We start from the raw sequence: 25456 nt of genomic DNA on the forward strand, positions 1-25456 counted from the left end.
AACCTTAAGAGAAGAGACCCGTGTTAGTCATTGCACGTATGTAGGGTTTGAGCTATGCAGTAACCTCAATGTGAATCGATATATGATTTCATTAATAGAACATCCCTGATATTGCATCTGGATGCTTCACACGGTTGGTTTCTGCGCAGAATGGTTTGAGGTGGAGATTTAAAAAGCGTAAAGTGGTCATGATGAGTTTCAGTGTGACGATAGACAGTTAGACCTTGGGTTGCACAATGACTTTAAACACGTTGGCTTTTCAGTCATGTCACAATCATAACATGCACGTTCAGCTTTGTGTCAGATAAAGATCTCCTTGTATCTTTTCAGTAAACATGTTTGTTTGTTTGTCTACTTTAAAGAAGGCTTCATGCTTGATGTAACCCTTGTATGGAGTTCGGCTCTGTGGGACCCGTTTTCACTATTTAGCTAAAGAAAAATTACATCAATTATTTGTTCAAACTCGCTCTCAATGGCCGTGGCTCATTTTCTGTGAAGAACATATCAGAACCCACTGTACAGGTTCCTGTGTGTGTGTGTGTGTGTGTGTGTGTGTGTGTGTGTGTGTGTGTGTGTGTGTGTGTGTGTGTGTGTCCGTCTCCTGTCTGCTCTCACGTTATGTTTTGAACCGATCTTTATTTAGTTCACTCTCTATCCAAGCTGCACATTCGGGCCGAGACACAATAAATGATGCTTCTCCTTCTCACAGCTGATCAAGATGGCCAAAAGATTATCTGCTCAGAGAACCATGTGATGATGATGATGATGAAGAGGTTTCAGAATGTGAGGATCACAGTGACTTTGAAGAAGAGGAGCATCAGCTGGTTGAAGTAGGCCGAGCACTTGAATTGATGAATGTGATCTACATGTCAAAGGGCTAATATGAACCATATATGTGTTTATATGGCTTTCTTTGGGATGAAGTCAACTTCTGTATTTTCACCTCAAATAGTTTGATCGTGTTGAAACCCCAAAAGGCAGCGGGTCCACCAGACCCACGAACACTGGCTGATAACAGAAATATGACAGAGGAGAGGAGGAGAGGAGGAGAGGAGGAGAGGAGGAGGAGAGGAGGAGAGGAGGAGGAGGAGGAGGAGGAACAGATTGACTTCATAGACGCTGCTTGTTCTAAATCTTTATTGAACGTATCGATCACTACAGTCTTCAGGATCAGCTTTAATACGTTGCTTCAAGAAAACTTTATTACAGACACAATCAGTGAGACACACGGTAACCAATGAGAAGCCTCCATTTAAAACACCATGTGACCCCAGGACAGGAAGTGGTCTCCTCCTACAGAGGACACAGAGGACACAGAGACGCTGAGGAGTCAGGGCAGACCCCAAACCCAGCGTAGAGAGGTTCAGTGAATGTGGTTCTGAAGGTGTGGAGGAGGATCAGAGAGGAGGAGGAGACTCTGTAGAAGGAGAGAGAGCCAGCAGGATGATCCAGATACACTGCTACTCTACCAGAGGAGGAGGAGGAGGAGGAGGAGATGGGTGTTCTTCTCTTATTGTGCTTGACATAGTAACCACCATCAGAGCAGTACAGACTCCAGGACTGATCATTCTCTCCAAATTCACAGTCCTCTCTGTTTCCTTTCCTCCTGATTCCTCTGTAAGTCACTGATATATGAACTCTTCCTCTCCTCTCGACCTCCCAGTAACAGAGACCAGTCAGAGCTTCTCTGCACATCAGCTGAGACCAGGAGTCAAACCTCTCTGGATGATCAGGATATGGCTGCTCCTCCACACATGTCACCGTCCTGTTGTCCTCAGACAGGATGAGGTCTCTGTTCACTGTGTTTGAGTCCAGGGTGAGTTCACAGGAATCTGATGAGAGACACAGACAGCAGTTTATCACCAGACTCACCTGAAGGCTTTCCTCTCTGTTAGTGATCTTTCTATAAAGCTTCAAGATGTCATGTTCTAATGAATAAATAGCACCTCCATCATCTGTGTCTCTAGAGAGAAGCTGACTGATCCACACTTACACTTCCTCACACCTGGTTTTAACCTCTGCTCTCCACCATGGTCCAGCCTGGAGGAAGAAACACATGTGAGAAACAGAACAGCGTATTGTTAGAATAAAGTATTTATCAATGTTCATCATAATCATAAATCCTATGTGTCCGAAGGGAGCAGGAGGGAGCAGATGCTTATTGATCCCCCTCACTTACTGCTGATCAATGATTATCCTTTCAATCATGTCTGAAAGTTATTCCTACTTACATATTTACATTTATACATTTACAATAATTTCTCCTCTTCAATCTCCTTTCTTCATTCTCATACTTTCCCAAAGAAGTGTTTCTGTGCATCCTTCAAAGCAGGGGTTCCCAACCTTTTTTCCCAAGAGCCCCCCCAAATGACTCCTGTTGGAAGTTGCGCCCCCCCCCTCACACACACACAAGGGGGGGGGGGGGGGGGGGGGGGGGGGGGGCACACAGCGGTAATTAAAGTTTAAAAGTCTAAAAAATGCTACAACTCCTGTCACAAGCTGGATGAATGTGAAGTTCAAATTCAACTGTTTAAAACACATGCTCAAAGTAAGCCGGATTTTGCCGATGTGTTTATGTGGATTCAAAAGTCTTAAATAATCTACAAAATGGAGGAGACCGATCTGATCGGAGCAACTGTGACAAATAATGTGAAACCGGCATGGACAATGACTATGTTTCAAAAATGCGCTTATCCAGAAAAGCCCGGTTTGGACACTTTGCGGGCAGAAGAAACATTTCTATTAAAGAAAGAATTATACATGTCTGTCTTGTTATGCCTTTAATAGCTACCAAACACATCCATCCACCTCGACTCTCTGACGCCTACGAGCGAGCTGAGGTTTAGCACCTTTACGCAGCTAAGGTATAGCTTCTTCCCATTGCAGGAGCTGAACGTTCCAGGGTTAGAGTCCCCAGTGATAGCAGGAGACCATTCTCCTCTCTCCATTCCCCCACCACAGGACCCTCACTCAAGGCAGGAAAGACATACTCGTGTCCCTTTCCCCACTGGTCAGCCAGATCTGCATCCAGAGCAAAAGTCCGGTGGGATGGCGACAGCGACTGCCACACCTCATCTACCAAGTTCTCCAGAACTCGGGTTGATCGAATGCCCGTCACCTCAGCCAGTTTTTCTGTGGAGACCCCCGTCAAATAGCCAAGTTTTACCACTCCCGCTTCAATGAACGCGTTCTTTAGGGTGGCTGAAGAGAAAAGGGTTCCTGAAAGAAAACCAGTGTCAAACAGTGGCTCCTCAAACAGCCACATCCCAGGCCGGGGGTCGGGTGGTCTGGTGAAACTCAGAATCTTCCAGGCATTGATGACTGAGCAGTAAAAAGGTGTAAGTCCAGTTATCTTGTACGCAGGGGCCTTCAGCAGAAAGAGGTGTTTATCCAAACCAAAGCCCCCTGCCCTCCAGAGCAACAGCCGGGCCATAGCCAGCCAGCAGGGAGAGGCACCATACAGCAGCCGCTGAGCTGCCTGCAGTCTAAAAGCAGCAGTCCTTGCAGTAATGTCCACGAGGCCCTGCCCCCTCTCCGCCACAGGTAGGTACAGGACCGATGCTGGCACCCAGTGATGACCCGACCAGAAGAAATCCACGAGGAGCCGCTGCAGTTGTTTCATGAGGCCCGGCGGTGGGGTTAACACCTGGAGTCTGTGCCACAGAGACGAGGCAACCAGATTGTTGGCTACAAGAACTCTTCCCCTGTAGGACAGCTGGGGTAGCAGCCATCTCCATTTAGCTAATTTTGCTTGCACCTTTCCCAGCAATCCCTCCCAGTTCTGTGCCACCATGTCCTCAGACCCCAACCAAACTCCCAGGACCTTTAAACCCTTGTTTCCCCAGCTGAGGTTACCAGGAAGACTGGGCCTATTTCCTACACTCCACTGACCTACCAAGACTGCCTCACTCTTCTCCCAGTTCACTTTGGCTGAAGCAGCCTTCCTATACAAAGCTAAACTGTCCTGTAGCTCCTGGATATCTCGCTGACCCTGGACAAAAACACTGACATCATCAGCATAAGCTGATACAACCACCGGGGGGGCCTGAGCTGACTCTGGCAGACACAGGCCCCTCAGCCGGTTTCTAAGTCTGCACAAAAGGGGCTCGATGGCAATACTGTATAATAGGCCTGAGATAGGGCAGCCCTGCCTGATCCCCCTTTGAACTGGTACAGGTCTGCTCAGCCCTCCCCCCACCTTCACAACACAACATGCATCACTGTACAAACACTTCACCCAGGACAAACAATGCTCCCCAACACCAAAAGCCTGCAATGTGGCAGCCAGAAAAGAGTGATCCACACAATCAAACGCCTTCTCCTGGTCAATAGAAATAATACCAACATTTATATTATACAGTTTGCAAACATCAAAAGTGTCTCTCATCAAAAACAAATTGTCCACGATTGATCTGCCAGGGATGCAATATGTCTGATCAGTACCAATAAGAAGTTCGATAAAACACTTCAGTCTGTTAGCTAAAACCTTTGACAGTATCTTATAGTCCGTACATAAGAGAGCCACAGGTCTCCAGTTCTTCAGCAGGGTTACATCTCCTTTCTTAGGCAACAGTGAAATCACTGCACGCCTACAGGAAGCTGGAAGAGTCCCTTTCCCAAAGGACTCCATCAATACGTCCAACAAGTCATGTCCTAGAATACTCCAGAAATGTTTTAAAAAGTCTGCAGGTAAACCGTCTATGCCCGGAGCCTTGCCGGAGGCCATCTGTGTCACCGCAGAGGTCAGTTCCTCCAGAGTAATGTCAGAGCCCAGGGTCTCACTTTCGGCTGGACTCAGCTGTGGAAGACCCTGAAGAAGTTCATCAGCAGCTTCTACGTCACAACCTTCGGCTTTGAACAGGTCCGTGTAGAAGGACACTGCATGCCTCCTCATCTCAGCAGGTTCAGAGGTTACCTGTCCATCGGGGAGACGCAGACACACCATCTGCTTCCTTCGGCCCACAGACCTCTCCAGGTTGAAGAAAAAGGTGATTGGTGCATCAATGTCTCTCATGGAAGTAAAACGGGCTCTGATCAGAGCTCCCTTGGCTTTCTCCTGAAGAAAACAGTTAAGCTGTTGTTGTTTTAGGACTCGGACTGTTCTATATTTCGAGCAGACACACTCTCTAACTCTCTGATCTCCCTCTCTAAGTGCTCTATAGCTCTCCTAATGTTGGCAGTGAAGTAGGCTGTGTACTGTTGGCAGAACACTCTAATCTGAGCCTTTCCTACCACCACTGACTCAGGGAGGGAAAAGACTCTTTCTTTGATTTCCAGTTGATCCAAAACAATTTAAAATTCTCACAGAAAATCAAATCTTGTAAAATGTGAACATTAAACTGCCTGAACGATCTAGGTTTCTCTGTTGGATAAAACCAAACTAGCTGATGATCTGTAAAATCAACAGGTTGGATGTGACAGTTCACTGCACGAGTAATAAAAGAAGCAGACATGTAAAACCTGTCTAGCCTGCACTGACGCCCCCATCCAGCATTCTCATCCAGGTGTATTGTTTAACAGAGGGATGCTTCATCCTCCACACATCCACTAAGTCAGCCTCTCTTATCACCTGTGACAGTAAAAGGGACGACTGAGGATGCGGCTCCCGTCCTATTCTGTCTAAAGTGACATTAGTGCAAACGTTCCAGTCCCCCCCCCCCTCCAGTATAACACACTCCCCCTGTACACTAGTGTCTAGCTTGTCTTTTAATAACTGAGACACAGATACACGTGCAGGGCCCTGATTGGGTGCATAAACATTAATACAAGTGAAAAAGAAATCTAACAGTTCCACTTTCACCATCAAGGCTCTACCTGCCGCTATCTCTGTGCTGGATCACATCTTAACATTTAGAGAGGCTACTCCAGCACTAAGGTTTGAGCCATGACTGAGTACATACTGACCCCCCCACCACACCCCTCTCACGATATTCATCCCTACTTCATCCGCAGCCCCCGGGGCCCCGGCGGGTGCAGCAGCAGCCCCTGCGACACCGGGTTCCGCGGCCGCGGACCCAGCTGCCCCAGGCTCGGCCGCCCCGGCAACCCCGGGCCCGGCGGCCCCGGCGGCCCCGGCGGCCCTGGCTGCCCCAGCGGCCCTGGGCTCGGCTTCCCCACCGGCCCCGGGCTCAGCCGCACCCGGCGGAGCGGTGTGCCGTCTCTGTGGACATGCAACACGTTTATGACCCGACTCCCCGCACTCAAAACACTTTACGTTCCCTGAGCTCGCATAAACCATATAAAAACCCTCTTCATGCCTCACCCGGAAGGACACATCTAGTGTCTGAGTGGGACAATTCAGAAACATGAAAACCTGTCTCCGCAGAGATTGGACATGTTTTAGCTTTTCATCCTTACACCCCAGAGCAACACTGCGGAGATTACTGGCAAACTTACCGAAACGCTTCAGCTCCCGTTCCAGCGCCTCATTCGGGATGAACGGAGGAACGCCAGACACAGTGATCCGCGTGGACGGTGTCGCCAGCGGTGAAACTTGAATATATTCCTCGTTTAGCATTAATCCGCTCTCGATAAGTTCCGTCACATATTTCTGGTCTTTCAAAAAGACCACGACCGCTTTGTTCATGCGGGAAGCATAGGAGATGTTTACATGACCCACCTGATCCCCCACAGCCAACAACACCTGCTCCACTGTGCTTGCGGCCTGAGCCACCAACCGCACTCCGTGTCTCAGAGACACCGGCGGCGCCCCGAAGGACGCCATCCCCGCCGCGAGGCACGGAAAAACACTAACGAAAAAGTATTAACCGTACTCGCAAAGAGTACAAATATCCCAACGAAAGATCATACAGTTAAAGAAACGATTGAAACAGAAACAAATGAAATAAAAGTGAAAAAACCCTCTTCCCTCTTCAAACACACGATCGACCCTCTGGGGATCATAAATGTCAAACAGAATCTCATCTCAACACATTTAGCAGTTGGTGAGATATCTCAGTCAGAACCAAATTCATAAACTGACCATCATTATCCTCCCTAGAGCCAGTGGTTCTGATGTTTGGACTGAATGGCTGTTTCCATGTAATAAGACTTCAAGGTTAACTCACTGCTGTGAACATAATCAAGGGAAATGAGACGTCCTTCATGATGGAAGACCAGAGATGAAAGAGATTACATTAGAAAAATATGAGGAACCTGCAGTCAGTCTGTCCATACCTGAGAGTGTCCAGTCTCCAGAGTGGATCCTCCAGTCCAGCAGAAAGCCGCTTCTCTCCTGAGTCTCCTGGATGATTGTAGCTCAGGTCCAGCTCTCTCAGATGGGAGGGGTTGGATCTCAGAGCTGAAGCCAGAGAAACACAGCCTTCCTCTGTGACCAGACAGCCTGACAGTCTGGAACCAGGGAATACAGTAAACTCAGTGCTTTAAAAAGTCACATGAGCAGGAACATCAGAGGTGGACCATCTTCATCAACATGAACAAAAAGCTGGATGACAATAATTGAATTGTTTGAAAAGAAAAAGCTGAACTCTGACCTGAGAGTCTCCAGTTTACAGTGTGGACTCTCCAGTCCAGCAGACAGCAGCTTCCCTCCTGAATCCTGCAGGTCGTTGTTACTCAGGTCCAGATCTCTCAGACTAGAGGACTGCGAGCTGAGGACTGAGGACAGAGCTTCACAGCTTCTCTCTGACAGGTTGCAGCCAGTTAATCTTGAAAGAAAGGAATAAATATGACAACATTCCTTTAAAGTGGACCTATCATGCTATATTTGAACAATATATTGTAGGGCCATGCCTATATAAAACATGTCTGCGAAGTTTATTTTTCAAAATACCAAACAGATCATGCATTTTAGCCATGCCTCATTTCGCTCTATTTGCTCTTTTCCAGCCCTGTTTTTGCAGGGTCTGATTCTGTGACGTAGCTTTAATGCAAATGAGCTGCAGCTGGCCACGCCCCCCTGCAGGAGAGGGGAGCCGTGCTCTGATCAGCTGCTGGGCTGTCAGAAGAGGGGGAGAAAAAGAGATCTCCGTCCTCCGTGTTTTATTATATAGAGTCGTTATTCATTTGTTTTAAAGCTCAATAAATCACAAAGAAGACCTTTGACCGGCACTTTTCTAATTTTGTCTGGAAGATTTAAACTTTAACGGACATCTTGACCGGCGAAAGAAACTGAAACTGAAACTCTGCCGCACGGTCCCCTCGTTCCTTGGAAGAGGCGGAGAGGTGGGTGTTTGTCATCTGCTGGTGGACTAACCGGAGAGAATTACAGTGCTTGCCTCGACGGGGAGGGATTGCATTGAATTAAAGCAGCGGGAGCAAACGCTTGCCTCGGGGAGGGAGAAAGAAAGCCACAGCGGAGAATAAACAGAAGGGTAACCATGGTAACTACTGGCGGGAAGTCTTCTTCGCTGCTTTTGTGGCAGACTACAGCGCCACTTACAGGCCTGGCATATGTACTACAGCGTCTCCAGCGCTTTCGAGCGGCAATGGCCGGCCGTGGCCCAACCCCACATTCCCCTGATAGGTGGAGAGTTGGCCATATAGGCGGAGCTCCTCGTTCCTGACGTCAGAGAATTTTCAAATCTGTATAAGTTTTTATCAGATCCGTTGCAGCCCCGTTTTTAGAGATTTGGGAATGGAGGAAAAGAGAGGGTTGTGTTTTCTGACACTTGGTGAGTTCCCTGACACACCGGGCACCGTTTTCATGTATAAAAGACGTACAAAAGTGCATTTTGCATGATAGGTCCCCTTTAATATTAAATGTGATTGAGCGCAAGGTTTCAATCATACAATATTTTCTAGTTCCTTTGTCAAATGATACCATCTGTTTGTCTGTTTGTGTTTGTCAATCAGTCAGATACATTGAGATGTAGATAAGTGACGCCATCTGTCTTCAAATATTATAAGATTGTTATCATGGTTTTGTGGTTAATTGTTTTGAAGAACAAAAATAAACAACAAGCCAAAGGAAAATCGAAATGTATTATTATTCTAATTTGATCAAACTGGAAATTAGTCAATAGAAATGGTTGAACAAAACCAATCTGACAGTTAACATATCGGCTGAAATCTGACCTGAGAGTCTCCAGAGTACATAGTAATAGTAATGTAAATTATAGTGTCCGTCCAAAAATAAACCATTACTTATCGCGGGGAAGTCCCTAAAATCCATCTAAACATTACCCATTGGTGAATGAGTGATGCATAGCCAGAAGGCCCAAAACCGGAAAATGTCATACACTCTGGTAGCTATCATAGCAGCTATATATGAAAACTCCGTTTTTGACATAAATATGATGATGGATTATCAGTAATCATTTCAAAGTGACACAGAAGCATTGGATTAACCTATGGATTAACCTTCAGCCGCGTTTTTCTCGTTTTAATGCCATTGAACACGACTTTTGATCAGAATAACAGCTAAGGTAAGACAATGTCCCGTGTTTGCTCCGTAAAGCTACGTGGTGTGATGTTTGGGTTTGCTTCCCCTGTCACGGGTTTTGATCGCTCAGTGATGATACTTATATTTCTGGAATCTGTGGAATCTCAGCTTGCTAATCGATATCTTGTTTTTGCAGATCCGATAAGTAATAAGGGTATTTTACCGTGAGTTCTGTGCTAAGTGTGTTAGCATTTTTTCGCTCAGGGCTCATTTAGACCCGGGGTTCCCAACCCCCGGTCCGCGGACCGGTACCGGGCCGCGGAGGTGTTACTGCCGGGCCGCGAAATAGCTGTGAGTTTATCGTAATATTTGCAGAATTATAAATATATAAAAATATTTTATCATAATATTATAATAATTTTCGCACCTATGCCACCAGTCATATTATTTCATCCAGTAGCTAGTTCATCTTTCACCAGAAAACCGTTGAAAATGGCTTTTATGATGTCCCGAGGGATTCGGCGGCTCAGCCTAAAGGTCTCAGCCTCTTGTGCGCACGAGCATGTTACCGGTGCGCCAAGTAGGAAGAGGAGCGCACAGGAGACAACCGTTTGATTGCAGACTGTTATGTTTATGTGGGGAAATGGTGGTGCATACATTATTTGAGATATATTTCAAACTCGGACTTCATTTTAAGGACATGTCGGCCAGGGGTGTAGAGCTATTTGTTTAAGCACCGGATTGGCAAAACAGGAGAGTAAACCAGTCTGCCTTGATCTATGGATTAATGTCCGGGACTCTCACGGTATCTGCTGCCCGCAGCTGTTTTATAGAAGGAAACCCTCCTTCACTTCATGAAATGGCTGCAGCATCAGGAGGCAGCGGGACGTATACTCGGTAAAGAGCTGTGCCTTTTTACGCACCGCCTTCGCTGTGTTTAACTTAATCAGAACAGTTTAAGAGTGACTGCAGGCTGCTACGTGTTAACCACACACACATCTACACACATCGAACTGCCCGATTACTCCCCCTTTTATTAGTTTTATGAAGGAGATGTCCAGTCAGTAACCAAGGCGCATGATGTGTGTGTGCTCTGCTCAGCTCTGTGTGTTCGGTGAGTTTGTGTCTGTCCGACACCGGCATATATGCGGCTGTTCCCAAAATAAATTAGTTTAATCTTAATCTCGATGTAGTGCTAAATGCTGTCGGGAGTGCACCGGAACGAACGACACTATCATAATATCTTCTGAAAACAAATGCCAGTGCCAGTCACACACACACACACACACACACACACACACACACACACACACACACACACACACACACACACACACACACACACACACACACACACACACACACACACACACACACACGACCGGACATCTCCTTCATAATGCGCCTTCTCCTCGTTTTCCCAGCATTCATTGGATTATCCGTAAACCATACAAACAAAACCAAAATGTTAATTTATCTGTTTTCCCGTTTTGGTTTAAAAACTGAATAACGTCGGTTTTAAAACCAAAAAACAACACCGGTTCTTTTTTAAACTTTGTTAATATGTTTTGGATGCATATTGTTCTAGTATTTGTTCAGGCTGTTACATACAATTAGTCTCTGTTGCTACCTGCTGGTGGTGAGTAAATATTAAAATCAGTTAAAATTGACAACCGGTACGCGATTTTTTTTTAAGGTAACTACCGGTCCTTGGCACAATAAAGGTTGGGAACCCCTGATTTAGACGATTCTTGTGAGACTTGTGTTTTGTTTCGGTAAAAATGGTTTGTATCGTCAGTTAGATGAGTTTCTTCCCGTTAAGTGGGTATGACACATTAATAGGCTTTTAAATGTTAAGAAGCCCTGAGACACAGTTTTGTGAAAAAAAGACCTGCAGCCCCACGGGCGGGGGCCTTCGGCCTAAACAGGTTAATAATAAATGTGATTGAGCGCAAAGTTTCAGCATACAATCTTTTCTAGTTCTTTTGTCAAATGATACCATCTGTTTGTCTGTGCATGTTTGGGTTGGTCAATCAGTCAGATATATTGAGATGTAGATAAGTGACGCCATCTGTCTTAAAATATAATCAGATTGTTATCATGGTTTTGTGGTTTATTGTTTTGAAGAAGAAAAATAAACAACAAACTGATAAAACTGGAAATTAGTCGATAGAAATGCGCTGAACAAAACCACTCTGACAGTTAACATATCAGCTGAACTCTGACCTGAGAGTCTCCAGGTCACAGTGTGGACTCTCCAGTCCAGCAGATACCAGCTTCATTCCTGAATCCAGCAGGTCGTTGTTACTCAGGTCCAGCTCTCTCAGACTAGAGGACTGGGAGCTGAGGACTGAGGACAGAGCTGCACAGCTTCTCTCTGACAGGTTACAGCCACTCAGCCTGGGGAAAGATCAGCAGTGAACACAAAGAGTTATATTATCATGTCTCAAACTGTTCCTAGTTAATGTAGTTTTATCTCCACTTACAGAGCTTTCCTGGAGGCTTTGACCACTGGCAGCAGCTTCAGAAGAGCCTCCTCTGAAGCAGAGTATTTCTTCAGGTCAAACACGTCCAGATCTTCTTTTGATGACAGTAAGATGAAGACCAGAGCCGACCACTGAGCAAGAGACAGATCCTCTGTGGAGAGACTGCCTGAACTCAGGGACTGTTGGATCTCCTCCACCAGAGAATGATCATTCAGTTCATTCAGACAGTGGAACAGGTTGATGCTTTTCTCCGGAGACGGGTTCTTTCTTATCTTTTTCTTGATATATTTCACTGTTTTCTGGTTGGTCTGTGAGCTACTTCCTGTCTGTGTCAGCAGGTCTTGTAATAAGGTCTGATTTGTCTCCAGTGAAAGACCCAGGAGGAAGCGGAGGAACAAGTCCAGGTGTCCGTTTGAACTATGTAAGGCCTTGTGCACAGCACTCTGGTAGAGATGTTTAGGTTTTCGTCTGAAGACTTTAGACCACCAGGGGGCCATCAGGTTGTCTCCAGAGTTGATGAAGGTCAGATGGACATGAAGAGCAGCCAGAAACTCCTGAACGCTCAGATGGACGAAGCAGAACACTGTGTTCTTGTACGTTCCTCTCTCCTCTCTAAAGACCTGTGTGAACACTCCTGAGTACACTGAGGCTGCTCTGATATCGATGCCACACTCTCTCAGGTTGGACTCATAGAAGATCAGGTTGCCTTTCTGCAGCTGCTCAAAAGCCAGTTTTCCCAGAGACTCCATCATCTTCCTGCTCTCTGGACTCCAGTTTAGACCTGTCTTAACTCCTTCATCATACTTGACGTTCACTTTGGACAGAATCACCAGGAAGTGGATGTACATCTCAGTCAGGGTCTTGGGCAGCTCTCCTCCCTCAGTTTTCAACATGTGGTCCAGAACTGAAGCAGAGATCCAGCAGAAGACTGGGATGTGGCACATGATGTGGAGGCTTCGGGAGGTCTTGATGTGGGAGATGATGGTGCCGGCCTGCTCCTGATCTCTGAACCTCTTCCTGAAGTACTCCTCCTTCTGTGGGTCAGTGAACCCTCGGACCTCTGTCACCATGTCCACATACTCAGTGATCTGATAGGCTGCTGCAGGTCGTGTGGTTATCCAGAGGCGAGCAGAGGGAAGCAGCTTCCCCTTGATGAGGTTTGTCAGCAGCCGATCCACTGAGGTGGACTTTCTGATATCAGTCAGGATGTCAGTGTTGTGGAATTTCAGAGGAAGTCGACACTCATCCAGACCGTCAAAGATGAACACAACCTTGAACTGATCAAACCTGCAGATTCCTGCCTCTCTGGTTTCAGAGAAGAAGTGATGAACAAGTTCCACCAAGCTGTACTTGTTCTCTCTCACCACATTCAGCTCTCTGAAAGGTAATGGAAATATGAACTGGATGTCCTGGTTGGCTTTGCCTTCAGCCCAGTCCAGAGTGAACTTCTGTGTTAAGACTGTTTTCCCAATGCCAGCCACTCCCTTTGTCATCACTGCTCTGATTGGTTTACCTCTTTCAGTTGAGCCTTTAAAGAGGTCTTCTTGTCTGATGGGTGTTTCTGATCTGTCTGGTTTACTGGATGCTTGTTCGATCTGTCTGATCTCATGTTCCTTGTTGACCTCTCCGGTGTCTCCCTTGGTGATGTAGATCTCCGTGTAGATTTCATGTAGGGGTTCGGATTTTTCCATAAATTTGATATTTTCATATGTTTTCTTCAGGTTTGATTTGAGTTCACCTTGGCACTTTGTGAGAATATCTGAATGAATAAGAAAGACATTTACATTAAAGACACATCAAAATGTTTCCTTCTAATTGGACCCATTTCTGACAAAATAGCAAGTTATTTTCCTTATGTCAAGTCACTGGATATTGTTGCATAATTATCTGTACATTGTCCAGTATAAGTTCCACCCCACAGAGAACCATCAGTTTTCCCACAGAGAACCATGGCCCTGAACCTGACTGACTCTTATTCCTGCTGCTGGGAGATGAGGCACGATACCAGCAGATCCCAGCACCCACTGAGGGTGTGGACACAGCTCTCTCTCCAGTTATACAAGAAGTGGATGGCTCTTAGTGAGTCGCAGTATACTCCTGCAGTAGCCTACCATCTACAACACACCCTGGGGGGTCACAGTAATAACCCGTCCCTTTCTCCCCAAGTCATGTTGGACGGCAAATGATACCTCCTTCCACCTGTAGGGGGCTGGGCCATTAGTCATGAGTAGGACATAATCTGCAGTGAGCAATCCCAGTGAGGCTGAGCAATGTGCTCCTCTGGGGCCTCATTTATAAAGGGATATACGCTCAAAAAATGGCGTACGCCAGTTTCTACGCAATGTTTGCGATTTATAAAATACTAACTTGACGGGAAAATGTGCGGTCCTCCACGCAAACTCTAACCCATGCGTACGCACTAAGCACACAAACGGGAGAGACGAGAAACTGCGACACCGTTGGCAGAAGGAAGAATGGAGAGAAATATGTGGAAATAATACCATAAATAAAATGTTACCTCTCATTTATCAAATATGAAGAATTACTTTTCAAACATTGATTAAAGCCAATCTTAAAATGATGAAACAAACGCCTGTTTGAGACTCCTCAGTGCACACAAACACATAAATTGGAGAAATAAATAAATATGGATATGCTATTTAAAACCACCTCGAATATGTTGTGTTAATGTTATGAAATGTTTTCTCATAAATGATGCGGTAAGCAGGAGGACAGAATTACGTCTAAACTGACGCCGTTTTGCATTTCTATAGGTTGTAGATACGAGCATGGTTTTATATACTATCACGTTTAATCGTGTTTTATACTGTTTGCCAAGACTTGATAAGCTGCTTGTAAAACCCAGGAGGTATGGAAACTAAGAACACCATATGTGGTAAACAGCTAATATAACACAACACATTAGTAGTAGTACATATCCCGCTTCAATCTCATTAGTATGCATAAAAAAGTGACAGGTCACACCTTCTAAGTCCCGCCCCCTAATTATGTTAATGACCCCCCTTTGATATGCTAATGAGCCCCTTTGTTCGAGGTGTTATCGCGTACAGGTGTTACATCCTCACCGGTAGCCCCCACCCCCCTCAGCCCACCCCCCTCCCCCTCACATACAGGTGTTACATCCTCTCAGGTAGCCCCCCACCCCACTCAGCCCCCACCCCTCTCAACCCACCCCCTCCTTACAGCAGGTTTCACATCCTCCCTGTCGCCCCCCATCCCCTCCTCAGCCCCCACCCCTCTCAACCCCCTCCTCCTCCCCCCTCCTGTCCGGTCGGCATGTTCGTTACAGTTTAAATCTTCCGTGGCAAAATTAGAAAAGTGCCGGCTAAAGGTCTTCTATGTTATTTAATGAGCTTTGAAACAAACTGATATGATTCGATATTAAACCAACTAATTATAGTAGATTAATTAACTATTCAAAACGTGTACAGTAATTTACAATAACACGGGAATAATAAACGGACTGCTCTCCCCCCTCCTGACAACACGCCAGTATCATGCAGCTCGCGGGTCCAATAATGAGTGACTCGACAGTAAAACTAAAACAAACTTTAACTAGTTTAGGTAGTTTGAGAGGTAATTAAAATAGCTACGTGTGTTATCTACGAGTGTGTTTTGTTCCGCTCACCGCATGCAGAGATGCATGTCGAATAGTCCGCAGCACCGGGGTCTCCCTCCGTCAGCAACAGCGGGTATCCCCCGTCAGATTAGACGTTACTAGCGTTTATGTCCATGCATAATCAGCCCCTATAGGACATCTTTTGTCTGTCACACACTATTCTTGTATGTCACATAAGAGGTGCAACTGATGCGGTATTGCGCTAAAGGGGATATCATTCTGGCCGGAGAGATTTCCATCCACACACACACACACACACACACACACACACACACACACACACACACACACACACACACACACACACACACACACACACACACACACACACACACCCATACCCGTATTCCCCTCCTACCCCGCCTTTTAAAAAAAAAATAAGAGTTGGGTTAATAACTAAGGAGGCTCTCTTGAAGTGTACGGATGGTGAACTAATGTTTAATTACTATACTAACTATAAGGGCCTCTCTTTGTTGAAAGGAGGGGTAATCTGGTAATAAATGCAACAAAGTCTCTCTGAAGAGGTTGGCAATAAATTAAAGATCTTAATGACCCCATGGCGTTTGTTTTTTTTCTTTATGTTTAATTACATCAAATCCACTAATAAAATAATCCCTATATGAAGTTATATGTGTCATCTTTCCTGAAACTGAAGTGCTGTCCGTTTTACAAACAAGTTATCTTTCTGCTTCTTCACCCCGAATTTTCCTCCCCCGTCCCTATTACTTCAGCCATCACATCAAGTCAGATCTGTGAAATTAAACACCTCTTCTCAAAGCGTGACTTCCCTATTGGGGGAGTGGGGCAGTAGGGCCTAACCCGATTTGGCCAAATATACTAACATGCAGAACATATGGTATGTTTTGAAAAAAGACTAACCATCTATCCAGTTCAAGCTGTCTTTAAGATGTGACATTGCGCTCTGACTTTTTCCCGTAAAATCGTGACAAACTATTACTTATTAAATTTGACCTCATACTGCTTGGTTGAAAATGATAGATGAGCATTTTACCAACAGATCAACGCGCAATCAACCCATACAGGACATCTCTTTCTACACATTATGTGTTATCACTATAATATCATGTCATTATTTAATGTTGTTTTGTTTGTGTGTGTGTGTGTACAACGAAGTCTCTTTGAGAGGAAAATTATAATTTAAAGATCTTATTACCCCCTTATTGTTTAACTACTTCACACAACTATTAAAGAATCCCCATATGAAGTTACATGAGGCTACATTTACTGGTGTGCTTCCCTAGATGATGTAAATAGTCTAAGTGTCATGTTAGGGGGGCATTACGGACCTCAGGAGTCCGCCCTTGGAGGCTTGGAGAGCGGATAAAGAGAGGTGTAGAACTAACAAAAAAGAATTAAGTATTTGCAATGCATAAACATAGAAGTTATTACTGTCATATTATGATCACTTAATGTAAGTAAGTTTAAGTAAAACTAACACAAGTCAATATTATTCACCTAGGCATTAGTGGGCTTGAGGGTCTCAGGGAGCGTGGACAAAGTGACTTGTCTCTGTATTTGAGGATTCTCAGTGCAGGCACTAACAGGAAGCTGCTGTGCATTAGTGGAGAGTCCTCTGAAGGCAGCTGTTATTTCATTCACACACTCATCTGTTACCTGCTGACTCCTCATAGTAAGTCTAGCCAAGTCAGCTGTTAAGTTGTCCATACCATCGCTTGATAACTGGTAACTTTTGATTGACAGTCCAGCCATGGCAGCTGCCAACTCGTCCATATAATTCTTAAGAACGTGGTGACAATACTACAAAAAAGTATATATATTAGGTCAGTTAACCTTGAAGAGCTAAACAGTTCAAGTGGTAAGTAACTAAGTATTTGCAATGAATAAACATAGAAATTATCACTGTCATATTATATAATCACTTAATATGGAGATAAGTAAAACTGACACAGACAGTTTAAACTGCTTGTTAAAACGCTATTGCTTATTGTGTTTTCTCAGCACACTAACATAAATAAGGATGTATAATATAAAAAACTAGAAAACGATATAGTATTTTCAAGTCTTACTTTAGTATGGTAAAATTAAGAATAAGTCACATTAAAGTGTGTCATGATTTTCCGTAAAAAAGTCAAGTATAGTTTGTCAAAAGAATATGAAAAAATCATTTTGTAGAGTAGTATGTTGAAAATCTCAGTGTTTAACTGAACACACCTACATGTGATAACGCCTCGAACAAAGGGGTAATTAGCATACAAAGGGGGGTCACTAGCATCAGTGGGGGAAAGGTGCTACGGGAATGAACTTTGAGGAGGGGGAACTTGTAAGAATGTCCAGCTTTTGAAGACAATTATGTGGTACCCGTCCTTACAGCTAAACAAATCCTATGCCAGGTATTGAACAGACCACAAGAAGCACAAGAAGCCCCAGAAAGGATTACATTCAGAGCTAATAATGGTGAAACCGAAGAAGAAGCAAAGCAGATTATAATCGTTGCGGGTGAAAGGATAGAGAATTTGCAAGTGATGTTAATGCACTTATCTGATATAAAAAATGCATTCATTTACTTCCAAGAGACCCCTAAACATCTAGTTGGGGAATGTGAATTGAACGATAAACCGATCACTGTAAATGAAACGCGGAGAGAGGCAGCAGTGCAAATCGTTAAGTCTATTACCTTGTATGCACTACGACATTAACTTGGTCAAATGTAATATGTCTTTCCGAAGATGTGGCGAATGGTGTGTTTTTCAATTAAAGTAATAGTATTAACTCCTCTGACTAGACTGTACTAAAATAAGACGTTTCACTGTTAAATAAAAATGGAAGTAGAAAATCGAGATAATGATGAGGCTCGTTATGTATCCAGTAACTATGAACAGCAGTTTGAAAATGTTATTTAACCCTTTAACTCTAATTGACAAATCTAAAATAGCCTCTAGCTTATCTATAAGTTTGTGATTTTAACACTTATTCACTGACACAAGGCAGATTATGGCTTTTTTCTCTTGCCAAGATACTTTTAGACACACTCTGAGGTATGCAAAACCTTAAAACTAGAAAATGAAGTACATTGTCTGATTAGATTTTTTCGTAAAGACTGTTTCTCTAAAAGGCAAGTTTGTGATTTTTAACACTTATTTACTGACACAAGGCAGATTTTGACTTTTTTCTCTTTTCATGTGTTACCAAGATACTTTTTAGATACACTTTTATGTATGCAACACTTAACAAAGGGGTATAATATGAAGTACTTTGTAAGGGAATGGGGGTTTCTTTAATACCCCTTTTTTTATTTCTAAAAAACACTTGTACAGTTAAATAATGTAGGTTTTTCTCTGATATTCTAGTTATTTTCAGCCACCAAGATACTTTTGTTGATACACTTTTATGTAGGAACATTTGGCAACTGGTAGAATGTCAATTATTTTGTAACAAAAATGTATTTTCTTAAAGACTGTGACTCTAAAAGGGAAGTTGGTGGTTTTAACACTTATTCACTGACACAAGGCACATTATGGCTTTTTTCTCTTGCCAAGATACTTTTAGACACACTCTGAGGTATGCAAAACCTTAAAACTAGAAAATGAAGTACATTGTCTGATTAGATTTTTTCGTAAAGACTGTTTCTCTAAAAGGCAAGTTTGTGATTTTTAACACTTATTTACTGACACAAGGCAGATTTTGACTTTTTTTTTCTCTTTTCATGTGTTACCAAGATACTTTTTAGATACACTTTTATGTATGCAACACTTAACAAAGGGGTATAATATGAAGTACTTTGTAAGGGAATGGGGGTTTCTTTAATACCCCTTTTTTTTATTTCTAAAAAACACTTGTACAGTTAAATAATGTAGGTTTTCTCTGATATTCTAGTTATTTTCAGCTACCAAGATATTTTTGTTGATACACTTTTATGTAGGAACATTTGGCAACTGGTAGAATGTCAATTATTTTGTAACAAAAATGTATTTTCTTAAAGACTGTGACTCTAAAAGGGAAGTTGGTGATTTTAACACTTCTATTTTCCCCCCGTTGTCTTTCACTTACTGTTTTGATACAGTTTTATGTATGACAACTTTACAACTGGTAGAAAGTTAAGTACTTTTTCTTTCATATTATTTTAACACAACATTACTTTTTTCATATTTTTCAACATACTGTGATATATATATATATATATATTTTTTTTTCCTCTCCATTATATTTTTGAATATACAGCAAACTCCTGGACTACTATCGTCACCACCATTGTGGACACCCACATATTGCAGTACTACTGCTGCTGATGTTACTCCTGGGGCCAAGACGTCTCTGTTTCTGAACATAGTGAAATCGGAGTTGGTTGATATTCTGGAGAGGGTACTGCATCGGTACAGAGAAGAAATCTGCAATGGATGTCGAGTCAGCCACCCCAGCCAGAGGCAACACGATTGTCTGAATGACATTCCAGAATATGTCTTCAGAAACAATTACAACGCGTTAATGAAAAGACTTTGGCTCGCCGACTTCATTACTGTGATTGACCAGAGGCTTAATGATAAAAACATTTACACGGCTGAATGGAGGATCCAAGGCGCTTCGGAGGCTTTTATGCACAATCTCAAAAACTGCAGACGCCTCAAGGAGAGACTTGAAAAGATCCATGCCGAGCTGGATGGAGAAGAAGAAGACTAATAACCAGCGGTTGATTGAAGCCAGGGATTTTTATTTTATTTTTTTTCCGATACTTTGACTTTTCTTTAAAGTAAAAAATAATAAAAAAAAAAAAAAAGGGATAACTACTATGGAAAACAATCTGTATATATTTATCAGAATGCAGTCAAAACCTGTTTAATAAGTGTGTTGTTGATGACGATTGAAAACAGAATGAGTAGTGACCCCCGTGTAAACAGAATGGCTGAAGTTTGTAAACTAGAAGACATTTTGGATATCGTTCATTCTGGCAGTACTATTCCGGGTCATGGGGAAACGATTACAAACGAAACATTTAAAGTGGTACTGGAATCTTCATTTTCCGAAACATTCTGTAACATTAGTCAAGTCATAGTATAGTTTGACAAAAAGATCTTGAAAAAGTCATGACATTGTGTGTTGAAATGGTTTTGAATAAACACATCAGTATTTAAAAAAGTAAAATTGTATCAAGTGCATCAGACAACTCAAATTACTCCATTTGAACCATATTATAAATAAGTAAAGAATGGTCATAGTATATAGCAGGGCTGTTTAATAGTTTTCTGTGTTCTGTGTTTTGTGTGTCAGTGTTGCATTGTTTCAGTATTTCAGTGTTTCAGTGTTCTGTGTTTCAGTGTTGCAGTGTTTCAGTGTTTTGGGTGTCAGTGTGTCAGTGTTGCAGTGTTGCAGTGTTTCAGTGTTTTCTGTGTCAGTATTTCAGTGTGTCAGTGTTTCAGTGTTTCAGTGTTTTCAGTGTTTTCAGTGTTTTGTGTTTCAGTGTTTCAGTGTGTCAGTGTCTCAGTGTTTCAGTGTGTTTGTGTTTCAGTGTTTTCAGTGTTTTGTGTTTCAGTGTTTCAGTGTTTTTGTGTTTTTGTGTTTCTGTGTTTCTGTGTTTCTGTGTTTTTGTGTTACAGTGTTTCAGTGTTTTCAGTGTTTTGTGTTTCAGTGTTTCAGTGTTTTTTGTGTTTCAGTGTTTTTTGTGTGTCAGTGTTTTCAGTGTGTCAGTGTTTCAGTGTTGCAGTGTTTCAGTGTTTTCAGTGTTTTGTGTTTGGGATCTTCTTCAAAACGTCTCTGGTCACTTTAATGGTGTTTATGTCGTAGTCCCGAAGCATCAGATCCACTGTGTCCCCTCGGTCTGCTTTCTCTAGTTCACTCTTTGGGATTCCTGGGAATCCTAGGACCTTCCCCTCCAGGTACCACTTGAAGTCTTTAAACTCATTTTCCCCCAAATCTTTTAAAGTTTTGAATAGGACTTCTCTAGGTGTCTTCATATTTTCTCCCTGCAGAGCAAAGATACAGAGAAAGAACATCTTTATCTTACAGAACTATATATTGTTGTATTGTATTTTTGTACAGCTGCCATGTGACTTTGGATGGCTTCAATTCAGATGTCGAGTTAGTAAATGCCCTAATCGGTTCTAAACTTGTTTTAATACCTTAGACTTCACGAAAGACATTCAGGAAGTCAATCCTAAACTTGAAGACAATCAGCACAGTCAGTTCTGTCTTTTCCTTTAATGTCTTGGTTTGGTAACCTGTCTTTAAAGAGCAGAAACTGTCTCAGTCAGATCATAAAGTGGTCTAGCAGACTGATTGGTGAGTCTCAGCTAAACCTGGAGCCCCTGCTCATCAGACAGTTACAGAGGCTGTCTAACTCCATGTTCAATGAAGACTCCCACCCCCTGCAAGCTGAGCTTCAGCTTCTTCCTTCGGGCCGGAGGTTAATCTTCCTAAAGGTGTAGAACCAAGAGGTTTAAAAACAGCTTTGTGGATGTTCTGGAGCCAGAGGGACTTTTTAAAGATGTGTCTGTTGTCTATATTGTATGAAGCATGTGGCACAATGGATACCTTTTCTTACTTCTGCAAACCAAGTTGACCTACTGCTACAAATAAGTACCATGAGAGAAATAAGAGAGTGACTCAGCCGGCGACCACACACCTGGTTCTGGTCTCTGCCAGTAAGCTGGTTACTGGACACAGAGCTGGGTCCAGGTCACGGTCCCGGTCCAGGTCCAGGTCCAGGTCCAGGTCCAGGTCCAGGTCCAGGTCCAGGTCCAGCAGGATGTGGTGTTTGCTCTGGGCTGGAACACAACACACAGAGCTTTGAGTGAGTAACGAGTGCTGAGCTGTGACATGGAGAAGAGTCATGGACAGGTGGAGATCTCACCTCTGAGCTTTGGTCTGGCTGTCATGTTCCCCAGAGCTTTTAGAGGGGGGGGGCTTCCTCCTCTCTGTCCTCACACTGATCCATAGCAGAGCCTCCACCTGCACACACAAACAGTCACTTCAATGTACATCCACAGGTAATGTACAGCCCTGCCCCCCACAAAATATCCCACACAACTGAACTGCCCTCAGTAACCATTCAACAAAACGTATTTGTTAGGTTTAAAAAATATATAATTGTTTGGCTTAAAATATGTACGTTAATTACATGAAAGCAGTTACGGACTTTAAAGTGGACCTATCATGCTATATTATAATAATATAGTGTAGGACCATACCTATATAAGGCATATTTATACTTTTTTTTCTTCAATACCAAACAGATCATGCATTTTAGCCATGCCTCATTTCGCTCAATTTGACATTTTTTAGCTCTGTTTTTGCAAGGGCAGATTCTGTGAGAACAGCACCACCTACAGGCCTGGCATATGTACTACAGCGTCTCCAGCGCTTTCGAACGGCAATGGCCGTGGCTGTCTCCTCCTGATTGGTGGAGTTGGCCCAATAGCCGTAGCGCCACCGTCCTGACGTCAGGACAGTGTTCAAATCTGGATCAGTTTTTATCAGATCCGTTGCAGCCCCTTTTTTAGAGATTTGGGTATGGAGGAAAATAGAGAGCGTTGTGTTTTCTGACACTTGGTGAGTTCCCTGGAACACCGGGGACACATATTCATGTAGAAAAGACGTACAAAAGTGCATTTTGCATGATAGGTCCCCTTTAAGAAAAACGAGGTCTTTTGTGAACTGATAAGAAATGTGTTTTTGATATATCATTGAAAATAGGAAAAACAAGTTCCCTCATAACTAAGTTACAATGAGGTTCAAATCTAGGGGAAGAATATTTTTGACAAACATTTGACATTTTCAAGGCTCTTCAGTAAAACCAGGTCAGTGTTGGAAGATGGGCCCTTCACACCCCTTCCCTTATTCAGATTATTAAGAGTTAGACATAAAATCAGTCACGACTTGTTAGACGGGTTCTGACACGCCCTGCATTTTGCTCTGATGAAGAGAACTCAGAGAACAATCAGACTGCAACTCATTCTACCTGAAACACTGACAACAGTACATGGAGATCTTTCTAAACTCATTCTGCTTTCACTCAGAGAGAAACCCTACACAATATTTCAGACAGATGTTCAAACAGACCCTGGGTATGTTTGAGTTATTTTAACAAACACTAACAAACGAGATCTCGCTAAGTGGTCCTACGACGCTGGTTATCAACTCAGTAAATCAACCAGGGTTTCACAAACATGGACAAGCGTACTGACAGCGCAGCGTCATACTTCATGATTGAATAGTAAACTATCATGTTAGACAAATATGAAGACGTTCAACTTTTAACATCCATGACTTAAACACTTTATCCAGGATCAAAGCCACATAGCTGCACCTGCAAGGTGAATACAGAACAGCTGGTAAAAAAAAAACTACCAAGTGTTTGAATGCGTTCATTAACAATTTTATGATATCACTGCCTGTCTACTCACAGACTCTCTTCAGGTCTACTCACAGACTCTCTTCAGGTCTACTCACAGACTCTCTTCAGGTGAGGAGGAAACTCTGCTCATTTCTTCCTCTTCAGTACTGAGTCTGCCTGCATCTGATCTGAGGACGCCTTCACACCCTCAGAAATCCAGAGAGTAAAAACACGTCAGAGTCACGTGGAAACCGGCCTTACAGGTTGTAGCTGTCATTCTGCCAGACTCTCCCTCACCTTCCTGATTCAGACTATTAAGAGTTAGACATAAAAACAGTCACGACTTGTTAGACCGGTTCTGACACGCCCTGCATTTTTCTCTGATGACGAGAACTCAGAGAACAATCAGACTGCAACTCATTCTGCCTGAAACACTGACAACAGTACATGGAGATCTTTCTAAACCCATTCTGCTTTCACTCAGAGAGAAACCCTACACAATATTTCAGACAGATGTTCAAACAGACCCTGGGTATGTTTGAGTTATTTTAACAAACACTAACAAACGAGATCTCGCTAAGTGGTCCTACGACGCTGGTTATCAACTCAGTAAATCAACCAGGGTTTCACAAACATGGACAAGCGTACTGACAGCGCAGCGTCATACTTCATGATTGAATAGTAAACTATCATGTTAGACAAATATGAAGACGTTCAACTTTTAACATCCATGACTTAAACACTTTATCCAGGATCAAAGCCACATAGCTGTACCTGCAAGGTGAATACAGAACAGCTGGTAAAAAAAAAACTACCAAGTGTTTGAATGCGTTCATTAACAATTTTATGATATCACTGCCTGTCTACTCACAGACTCTCTTCAGGTCTACTCACAGACTCTCTTCAGGTCTGCTCACAGACTCTCTTCAGGTGAGGAGGAAACTCTGCTCATCTCTTCCTCTTCTGTCCTGAGTCTGCCTGCATCTGATCTGAGGACGCCTTCACACCCTCAGAAATCCAGAGAGTAAAAACACATCAGAGTCACGTGGAAACCGCCCTTACAGGATGTAGCTGTCAGCCTGCCAGACTCTCCCTCACCTGCATGATTCAGACTATTAAGAGTTAGACAAAAACAGTCACAACTTGTTAGAGCGGGTTCTGACACGCCCTGCATTTTTCTCTGATGACGAGAACTCAGATAACAATCAGACTGCAACTATATCTACCTGAAACACTGACAACACTACATGGAGATCTTTCTAAACTCATTCTGCTTTCACTCAGAGAGAAACCATACACAATATTTCAGACAGATGTTTAGAATCAGCATCAAGAAACATGTGTCCTGTTCAGTGTTGGGCAAGTTAAATGTAATACAGTACATATTACTTATTACTGTCTCTTTTAAGTAATACGTTACATTACAATATTACTGTCTCTGAAATGTAATGAGTCACACTACTTTTGTCACACTACCAGCTGCTCTTGCAGTAATAAGTAGCACCTTTCTTACTGTCCTAATGTGCACAATGTAGTGACTGCTTTTTCCTCTTTTGTTTTCTTAGTTGTGTTCTCTGTATTTCATATGTCTGTGTTCTGTGTTCTGTGTAACGTTGCTGCCTTCTTGGCCAGGTCAGCTTTGAAAATGAGATTTTATCTCAATGCTTTTATCTGGTTAAATA

The 25456-nt window shown here is 43.2% G+C and overlaps 1 protein-coding gene across 3 annotated transcripts; it reads right to left on the reverse strand.

Moving 5' to 3' along the window:
- Positions 1 to 1122: 1122 nt before the first annotated feature.
- LOC117496386 (NLR family CARD domain-containing protein 3-like) lies at positions 1123 to 24787 on the reverse strand. 3 transcript variants are annotated; one of them, XM_034148035.1, is made up of 9 exons: positions 24669 to 24787; positions 22293 to 22390; positions 22065 to 22206; positions 11830 to 13588; positions 11570 to 11743; positions 7494 to 7667; positions 7177 to 7350; positions 1994 to 2040; positions 1123 to 1832 (listed from the first exon to the last, which is right to left on the reverse strand). In XM_034148035.1, exons 4-9 carry the CDS (start codon positions 13518 to 13520, stop codon positions 1294 to 1296), a joined length of 2799 nt encoding a protein of 932 aa, XP_034003926.1. In that variant the 5' UTR covers positions 13521 to 13588; positions 22065 to 22206; positions 22293 to 22390; positions 24669 to 24787; the 3' UTR covers positions 1123 to 1293. The 3 variants fall into 3 exon arrangements, with proteins under 3 accessions (XP_034003926.1, XP_034003924.1, XP_034003927.1); XM_034148033.1 differs by lacking the exon at positions 24669 to 24787 and adding an exon at positions 23868 to 24063; XM_034148036.1 differs by lacking the exons at positions 7494 to 7667; positions 24669 to 24787 and adding an exon at positions 23868 to 24060.
- Positions 24788 to 25456: the final 669 nt, after the last annotated feature.

The sequence above is a fragment of the Trematomus bernacchii genome, unplaced genomic scaffold (assembly GCF_902827165.1).
Source record: "Trematomus bernacchii unplaced genomic scaffold, fTreBer1.1, whole genome shotgun sequence".
Lineage (NCBI taxonomy): Eukaryota > Metazoa > Chordata > Actinopteri > Perciformes > Nototheniidae > Trematomus > Trematomus bernacchii.